We start from the raw sequence: 10296 nt of genomic DNA on the forward strand, positions 1-10296 counted from the left end.
TAATTGGGTATTTCCAAAGTAAGTTTTATAGTTAATATGAACAAATAGAAAAACGGATGCAGTAACCCAGTTTGTTAACCTGAACTGATATCAAGGACCTAAGTAAAAATCATTCATAAAAACATTACTGTGTTCCACAACAACAGAGAACTTTGAAGAGTTCTACAAATAACAAAAAAAGGTAATTACGGATATGGTAAACAAGACCTAAAACAAAAAGGTTAGGGTTACTGAGCTCAGGCTCCAGATGCCAAGAGGTGCTCAGTGAATGCTTGCTGAAATGAATTCACTAATTCCATAACTTTTCTGCTCAAAAATCTTCCACGTTCTCACCGTTTTCAAGACAAATTCCTTAGTTTGGCATTCAAGGTCTTCCATAAGCAATTAGTCTCACATTCTCACCCCATTAGCTACCTCCTTGACCCTTGCACATTTCTGCCTCTAGGATTCTGTTTACCGTTGTCCTTTACATCCAGAAGACGCTCCCTAAAAAGAAGCCTGATGGACAAATATCCTCACAACTCAGCTTTCTGAAGTAGCAAAGAAATGGAGACTAAGGGAATCCCTGAAGTCTCCCCTTAGTGAGGGAATGGATAAACAAATGAAAATATAAGAATCCATCTGAATACTACTGCACTGAAGAAATGATGAAATGGTCTTCAGAGAAACCTGGGAAGGCCTGAGGGCAGGGAAGAGGCACCATAGTGCACAGAGTGCCAGGCCTGGCATCAGAAAGACCTGAGTCCAGATCCCATCTCAGACACTTCCTGTGTGACACAGTAAACCTTAACCTTAGTTTGCCTCAGTTTCCTCATTTGTGAAATGGGGGTAATAAGAGCACCTACATCACAGATGTTGCAAGCACCAAATGAGATAATATTTGTAAAGCACTCAGCACAATGCCTGGCAAATAGCAGGTGCTATAGAAGATATTACCCACTAGCACTGTCATTATTATCTTTGTAAACTGACACAGAAGTGTGCAGAACCAAGAGAATAATTCACACAATGACAATAACATTATATGGAAAAGCAACTCGAAAAGACTTTGGCTCCAAACAAAGCCATGCTTAATTATCACTCCAGAGTTCTGATGATGAAGGCTGATAGGTAAAGGACTCAAGAAGCACAATAAGACATACATTTTTGGACACAGCCAATAAGAGAGTCTGTTCTGTTTGACTTTGTATACTTGTTAAGAGGGCTCTTGTCTTTTTGCTTCCCCAACGGAGTTGGAGACATCTCACTTTCTCCAGTACAGGAATTAAGGGAGGGTATAGGAAAGGAAACAAGAAAAGAAAGAAAAATGGTCATTAAGGCATCCTTTAAAAAAAAACAGTTAAAAAGAACAGAAAGAAGGAAAAAAAGGGCCAGAAAAACAAAACAGCTTTGAAAAATACAGGTTGATCATATTTTATATTTAAAAAGCAAAGCAAGCCATGAACTACAGATCTTACTTCTTCAATTTCAATCAAACTCCATCCCCACCCCAGGCTCCAGACTGCTTAACGTGATCTCTTCTCCCTCCAACTGCAAAGGACTCTATGTCTCTCTTGTCTGGCTAGTTGTCCACATGTGTGCACTTACAAGATCCTTGAGGGCAGGGCAGGGACCAGATCTTCCCCAGAGCTCCAAGCACAGTGTAACAGCTATTCAACAATTAGGACCAGAAACTTTTTTAAAAGAGAAACTAGTTAAAACAAAACCTCTTCATCTACAAAGGGAGAGCCAGAAGATCTCAAAGGACAAGGGACTTCAGAAGCCACCAAGTCCTCCCCTAAGCCTAACCCTAACCCCACACACCCACAAGAATCTACTCCACATGTATAACAAGCTGCCACTCAGTCCCTGCTTGCTCCAGGGCAGAGCAGAGGTGGCCTCTCTCTTAGGGCCACTCTGTCCTCACTGGCATGGCTCTATTCGTTAAGTTCTGCCTTCTGCCAGGCCTCCACAATGCTCCTAATCTTGCCCTCTGGACATAAGCAGAACAAGTCCAGTCCCTTTTTTCACAGAAACACTCTTCAACTACCTGAAGGCACTTAGGATCTTCTCCCCAGATTCCCTTCTTCTCCAAGACCCAGTATTCCTATAGCATGGCCTCCAGGCCTTCACCGACATGATGATCTTCCTGCAGCTCAGCAACATCTTTGCTAAAATATGGCCCTCAGAACTGAACATGACACTTATAAATATGATCCAAGCAGAGGAAAGGACTACAGAACTTTTACACTGCCTTCCCCATTCCAAGACATGATTCTCTTAAAGCAAGCTACTATTTTTTTGATTACAAAATCACACTACTGACCTACTGATCTTACAATCTATTTTAATTCCCAGATATTTCTTTTCAGATGAATTTCCATCTAGCCAAGCCTCCCCGTCTTGTACTAGCACCCAACTTTACATCTGCTCCCTTTAGGTTCCTTCATATTAGATTTGACCAATGTTTAAATCTATCCAGATCTTTTTGGATTGTAACAACTGATATGTCAATTATTCCTTCTAGCTTGGTGTCATCTTCATATCAAATATGTCAATAACATAAAGGACTGTTAACTACATTTTAGGTCCTAAATATCACAGAAATTCTTTTATGAATTTTTTGAAAAAATGGATTATGGTTTAAGGGAAGCAGGAGGATATAACAGAACACAGGACCTGGGCACAGAAAGACTATTGGCAAGTCACCTTCTTTGGGCCTCAGTCTCCCATCTATAAAATAGGAATATTATAAAACCTTACAAGACTATGGTGAGAAGATACTTTATAAACTGTAAAATAGTATTATCAATGTAAGGCATTATTATCATGACATCATTCTTCTCACATTTTTCAATGGGGCTCAGACAGAAATAGTTCTGGGACAATGACCTCCACTGCCATTATCCTTTTAGACTTGACGTTACTGGACAGGTGGATAAACAACTCCATTTGTAAATGAATAAAGTATTAGGCTCTAAGCCCTTCTTTGGCAAGCTCACACTCACTGCCAGTATGAGGAGGAGGAGGAGGGGGCACAGGATGCAGATGCAGGTGGCAACAGTGCTGGTGATGGTGGCAGGTAAAGAATACATTTTAAGTCAGTTTTCCCATCTGTAAAATGAGGATAATGATATCTATACTACTCACCTTACAAGAATTACGTGTTCTGTGAACTTTAAACTGCTAGAGAAAAAGGAGTTATTACTAACTGAAGGCAAAGTAACTAGGCCAGATCCCCCCTTCTAATTTCCTTCAATTATATTTCTGAAAGATTTAATATAACTGTTAGAAATCACATATTTCATTAAACAATAATCAACATATTTCAAAATGTTTCACTTGGTCTTGCTAAGCAAGAGAACAATGTTTTATAATTTCTTTAAAGATAAGTGGACATATTTTGTTTTTTCTCATTCACAATGCCTATTTATGTCTATGTGCACTTATGAGTCAAATGGTTTTTTGGTACATATTATCCAAGTTCAGATATTTTTCTCCATGAGATAACTACATATTTAACCAACCTAACTACATCAGCCAGCTGTGTTGGTACTATACAGGCCAATCATATTTTAGATTTTTTTAAACGTCCTAACATAGTGAAACAAAGAGATTTAAAAAGCAAAAACCACCAGCCCACAAAATGTCCTACTGGCCCACCCACACATTAGGAATATGCCATTTCATATCCCTTTCTATCACAAATGTCTAAGAAAACCCTAGTGAAAAAGCTACTAGGAAAAGGCCAAAGTTGTTAAATTCCTTGCAGCCCTTTTGCTGGATTTCTCCAAGAGCTTGGACAAATGCCAACTGACAATAGCTAAACTAAAAGGCTTTGCTATCTCTAATTTCTAGGAGTTTTCCTAACCCACACAATCAAGTCCATCCTCAACAAAACCATTACCTTATCCCAGCAGTATTTTTCCATCTAATTCCACCCCAGTTAAAAGGAGATGAGCATTAAAATACCATAAGAAGAGACAAAGAAATTGAGGGTTTTTTAAGTCTTATATAAAACAAAAAATCACTTTGAGGAAGCCCCCAAAAGGCAAAGTTTTGCATTTCAAACTTCGGTCACCATTGCAAAACAGATAATAAACAAAAAGGGCCATAGTTCTAACAGACAATGTTAACGTATCAGACATTAGAAACTATTAAAGTGATTCTGCCAAACCAAATCTAGTGAATAAAATTCCTCTCCTAGCCTCCTTAACCACAGCCCTTCAGCTAATACCGTCCTAGCCCTTCCCACACCCAGTGACATTACGACAGCCATCGTTATCCAGTAGACAGAGGCTCAGACACAGACCACAGGAACTCAGCAAGCTGCTGCATACCTATACAGCACAGCGCCTGGCACCTGGCCCAGATAACCACAAAATACTACACTTACCATGAATGTCCCCTGGTGAAATCATGGTAAATCCTTTCACTTAAACTCCCAATTGCAATTCAAGACCACGAAGACTTCTAGCTGCAACGTGCTAAGTGGAACATCGTCTGCAACCAAAGCTACACTGAGGGCAGGGAGACTTCCTTTGGTGCTTGTTGCCCCTAGAAATGGAGCCCTTCATGCCTATGTCTAAGCCACCATTACACCAAACATCTCTCCCTAAACAGAAATCAAGGATCCCACATTTTTAAAATGATTGTCATCATTTCTAAAAAGAAGAGTCATAGAGGAATAATGAAGTAGGAGTTCCTTTACTTCTATTTCTTCTCTTCTCCACTTAACTAAATTCTCTTAATTCTTCATGGCTAGGTCAATAAGCATCCTCTACTCGGAATCACAGTAGCAGTCACTGTCAACCAGGTTACCTTTATATAAATATGCAAGTAACTCCTGAGTCAGAAACTCTCTCCTGAAACAAGTATGGGAAACCTCTCTCACTTACATGTATCACTGACCCTGCCCAGGAACAGCCTGGGAATATGACTATCCACCATTTCCCAAGGGTAGTCACCAACTTCCCTTACAAGCATGCAGGTTCACAAGGCTTCAAAACAGAAAAGTTTTATTTATATAAATAAATTTTACCATATGGTAAAGGAGAGAGGAAGGACTCACACCTAAACCCACAGGAAGTCAGGAATCCTCCACCCACTCCAATCTCCAGTAGCACCATTATCCTTCCTATATGGTCCCTAAGCCTCACACCTTTGGGCAGGAAAAGCAGGATTTGGGACTCATGTACACTCCACATTGTGGGTCTTTCTCTCCAAAATTCCTCTCAGTTTTGCTTTAATTTTTTGACACTTATTCAGGAGATGTTGCTGGTTACCTCCTATGTAGGTACTAGCTACCAAGCAGATGGATTATGGAGCTATTACGTTGGCATCTCAGGCGACATAGCTTTTTCTCCAGCCTATTTAAACCTTCTGCTCTTATACACCTGAGTTCCATATTTTCATCTTCCACAAAAAAGGGACTCTTTCAGATGTTTTGGAAACAGGTCTATTTTTCATGCTGGGTCATCTCATCGCAAGTCTTCCCCATCACTTTGGCATTCCTATCAGCATTTTCCACTGAGCTTAAATATTTGAAAAAACACTTAGCATAGTGCCTGGCACACAGACAGCACTGAAGGTTTCTTCAGGTTCTTCTCTCTCCCTTTTTTACATTGTCTTTACTATTCGTGTTTTTCCTCCCAGTTGAACTAGGCTGAGAAAACTACTCGGGTTTGTTTCTTAGAGATCTCCAAAATTCCAGCAGCTCTCAATGGCTAGCCAACCTGGACTCTTAAGTGTTTGCTGATCTCATCTTGCACTTCTCTACTTTCACATCTGTGCAAACTGCCTTCCCAGGCTTGGCAAGCCTTTCCTCATCACTCCCTGATGAAATCTCATTCCTTACAACCCTAACTCAAATGCCACCTCCTCTATGAAGTCTTTCCTGAGTTTCCAAGTTAAAAGGAATCTCTCCCTTATCAACTGTTCTAAATTTCTCCTTTGTCCACTACATTTCACTGTGCGTCATATTTGTTGGTATACTTGTTTTATTACTCTCTGAAATGATAAACTGCATGAGTAAGAAGACTATCATTTTTCATCTCTATACTACCACCACCTAGCAGAGTGCCTCTCATGGAGTAGGTATTTATTAATCTATGGAGTGATAACATTAAAAATCTCACCATACAGGTGTAATCTTTACCTGTTCAATTAAGAAAGCCCTAGCTCCTACTTCAGCCTAAATGTAACCACTACTAGACACAGGACAGGATGTCTTGACTACAAATGTTTTCATCTGAGATAAATGGGGGTAAGGGGGAGGAAGAGATACTCAAATCCTACCGCCCTGTAATCTAAGGGCTTTTATAAGCCCTCTAAAGAATGGTCAAGAGTAACATTTATTAAGTTTGCATTTACAGGACTTCTAAAGTTCCCAGTAAACCCCAAAGCAAACAATAGCTAGAGCAAGTTTGTTTTGGACTCAATGAGCATATCAAAGGAAGTGATTAAATGCCCTAGTGGAACAGAGTAGTTGGAGAATAGAGAGCAGTATTTTTGTGTGCTGTCATCACCAAAACCAAGTAGGCACAACAAAGACCAGGAAAGAAAGAGGGCAGTGACACATTTAAAATATTTCTTTGAAAAGATGAATGCTTTTCTTTTTTAATGAAAAAGATAGATCTAAATCCCAAAGAGCTTAGGAAACACAACATGATCAGTATTATTAAAAACAAACACTTAAGCTGAAGAAGAAAAAAACAGCACCATAAAACCTGAAGACTAGTGACAACATTAACTAGGGAAAGAATTCTACAAGCATATGTGTACGTGTATATATGTGAATACGAATATATATATGTGTGTATGTGTATACATATGTAAACAAATGAACACCCATGCATGTACAATAACTTATATGCCCTTATGTAAGAAGTAGATGTGTATACGTGTACATGTATGTACACATGTACGTGCACACACCTTGTTATATAGAGAGAGTTCTGTGATGATACTTTTAATCAAAGATTTATAATTTCTACAGTCAATACAAAATTTTCCAAAATTAAAAAGTGGTACTTAATAGGAATTTAGTCAATGTCTGTTGGCTTTTAGGTCCCTGAAGTCCTTAAGAGTAAAGGCCCTGGATAAGAACACAATGATGCACACTTTAAAGAAATTTTGATAAGACCCATATTCTACCTTATCTCCATGGAGAATTATCATAATGAACTTACACAGTATGTTCCTTTTAAAGGGAAAAAAATCATATGAAGCTATTTAGGAAGAAGGAAAAAAATGACTTGAAAGTATGAGAAAAATGTTGTCAATATTCCAACTACCATTTTGGACTTTGTCATTACCTGTCTCAGTTCCTGAGCTTCTTCCTCAGAAACCTGCTCGTTCACTTGTAACTGGATCTGACTGCTTTCTCCACTTCTGAGGGAAGGTCCAGGGTGCACCACACTCTCTATTAACCCAGATGCTGGAATGAAAAATTCAAATACAATCACACACTGACATCTTCTGGAAATGTTGAGCAAGTAGGAATGCGAGACTAGTCAGAACCAAACAACAGGTCCTAATTCACAGGATACAGAGCTGGAAGAGAGCTTAAATATTTAACTCCCACATTTTAGTGATAAAGAAATTGAGACCAGAATTAGATTAAGCAATATACCCAGGATCACCCAGGTGATACTAGGAGATACAAGATTCAAACCCAGGCTCTCTGTCTATATGGTTTTTTCTTTTAAAGGAGAAAAAGTTTTTTTCAAAATTAGCAGTGAATATTTCTTAAGATCTAAAAAAAAAAATCTAGAAATAGAAAATGTAAGAAAACCAGAGACCTGATGAAATTTACATTAGTTACATTAGTAGGAACTACAGCATCATTCAAAGTTATTCCACCAAAGGCAACAATTTCAGAGAATACAGGAAATTGCAGCATTAGTCCAAGCCAAGCCAAGCCAAAATTTATGAGGCTCACTTAGGTGGTAGGTGAGTCAGAGGGCTCTCCCGTAGTCAAGCATTTGCTCAGTTTCAGAACCTAGGTGTTTTCCACTGCCTCAGCACTGCCTATTTAACCACCATGGTTTACAGAGCACCTGGGAATCCCATAATCTAACCTAAAAACAAAACGGCAAGCAGAATGACAAACAGTGCTGATCAATGTGGCAGCACAGATTGGGCCAGAAGCAGCAGGCCACCTGGCCCTTATTTAAAGAGCTGGCTCCTATCAGAATAGCTATGAGTTCTTGTCCTAGATAAGAGCTTCGATTAAAGGTCAATATTTGCTTTTTATTTATAATCCATATCACCTCACACTTAGCACTATCCATGTTTATCAGGACCCTTCCAAACATCCCACAAGTGGGCAAAGTAAAGGTTCAACTGCTTAAAGAGGCTGCCCCTGCCTTCCATTAGTTAGAAGCAATGCAGCATAATGGTGACAGCTGTTAAAGACACCATCCGAACTGAAAAGTAAATAAGGCTAGAGGCAGAAGCTAGCCTTCAGCCTGAAGAACAGGAACCCAATTGGGCAGCAATGATATGCATCGGTTAACTTAAGCAAAGAATGATGCAACAGGCATTGCTTTCTATACACACACATATGTCCCCAAACAACCTCTTCTTTAAGAGTAATTCCTGAAAACTGCAATTCCCTGAAAATCTCTGGGCATAACTGAGAAGAGGAACCTCACTGACAACAAGCAAACTGTTCAGTGCATTATTCCATGAAAATGACTCGGTCTCTGCCACACTAAACAAGGTCCTTTACTAAAACTGTAACAATGAAGTCAGAAGATGGAAACCGCAAAAATCAAGATAGATGGTTATTATTTGTTGCAATAAAACTTAACAGATAGGAAGGTAACAACTGTCAGGACAGGGGTCTACCCAAAGAATCACCCACCTGACCAAAACCTGCTCATAAAAATTCTTTATTGTCTACACTTTAATGTGTGAACTCTTTAATCCAGCATTTTAAATAACTTCCAGAATCCCACCCAACCCTAATTTCCTCACCACTCACATTCACACCAGCTCTCCTGCAGCCAAAGAAGCCTACTGGTATAACCAGCTCACCTGAGCTTTCCCATCTCTGCCCTTTCTCTCATCTTATCCACCTGTCTGAAGAGCCTTTTCCCCTTTCCTCCACCTGCTAAAACAGACTCAGATTCCACCTCCTCTTGAAAACGTTCCTTGCCTGACCGCCACAGTATTAAGTGAACTTGAACGGCCCAGTCTCCTGCACTGATTCCATCCAGAGCACTTAGTGACAGCTGATGCTCATGTCAAGCGCTCTCTATACTACATTCTACTCAGTGTAGGGAGATTCAGTAATTCAACTCAATAACTGTTTAGAAACTTGTAAGCCACTTCTGATTTGTATAGTTACGTGTTCATTTAACCAAAACTATCAATCAACAGAACTGCCATTCCCTGGCCTTTCTAAAAAAGTGAAATTTCACTACAACATCAGGCACAGCATCCACCCAACGTAACAGTAACACAGTGTGAGCCTTCATTTCTCACAGCTACACTTGATTATTCCTTCCACTTGCAGCTGAACAGGTGAGTGTACACACACACCTGGAGGAAAACCCAAGCACTCACAGGGAACATCTCCCTGAAAAGGCTGGTCACCAAGTGCCACAACCAAAGCTATCATCTGCATCACTGCAAAGAGTTTCCACACAATGAAGAAATCACATCAATAAGATCCCTATGCGTATCCTATGTATTTTTTGTGTATTTCTACAAAGTACAACCATACAAATATACACAATGAGAAAGGCTGCCAAAAAAATCAGTCTTGTTAGGGACATGTGTGGCATGTAGGTTCTGCACAGGTAGCAATAACTGGAAAATATAGTTTAAAATTAATCACTGTGCTACTTATACAAAGCTGACCCCATCAGTTTTTTCTTGAAATCATAAGAAAGTTATGGGAAAAAATAAGTAATTTATAATTTCATTTTTCTATCTCCTAAGGCTTTCTACTCTCCTCATTATATTTCTTTTTTTTTTAAGTTTTATTGCTATATTTTGTTTTTACATTACAAATATTTACAGATTACTCCCACTTCATGAGAGGTCTCTTGTAACAAAGTAAAACAGCTAAGTAAAACTAGTCGTACAGTGACTTCATCTGAAAGTGCACATAGCATTTCCCATCTGTAACACTCCCCCAACTTCTCTACTCAAAAAAAAATGAACAGAAATCTAACTCTTCTCCCTTCTACTCCTACACCATTAAAAAAGAAAAACAAATTTCTTCTAATTAATATGCACAGTCAAGCAAAATAAATTCCATCAATGGCTATACGGAAAAATATACATCTCATGTGTCAGCCTAAA

The 10296-nt window shown here is 39.2% G+C and overlaps 1 protein-coding gene across 5 annotated transcripts in view; it reads right to left on the reverse strand.

Annotated features, from left to right (window-relative positions):
• SNAP47 (synaptosome associated protein 47) overlaps window positions 1-10296 on the reverse strand; it is a 110081-nt gene that overhangs the window by 81743 nt on the left and 18042 nt on the right. For all 5 annotated transcript variants that reach the window (XM_072653246.1, XM_072653236.1, XM_072653219.1 and 2 more), the window contains exon 4: window positions 7296-7417. In XM_072653246.1, the coding sequence (XP_072509347.1) occupies window positions 7296-7417 (122 nt within the window). The remainder of the gene's footprint in view (window positions 1-7295; window positions 7418-10296) is intronic.

The sequence above is a fragment of the Notamacropus eugenii genome, chromosome 1 (assembly GCF_028372415.1).
Source record: "Notamacropus eugenii isolate mMacEug1 chromosome 1, mMacEug1.pri_v2, whole genome shotgun sequence".
Taxonomy (NCBI): Eukaryota; Metazoa; Chordata; class Mammalia; order Diprotodontia; family Macropodidae; genus Notamacropus; species Notamacropus eugenii.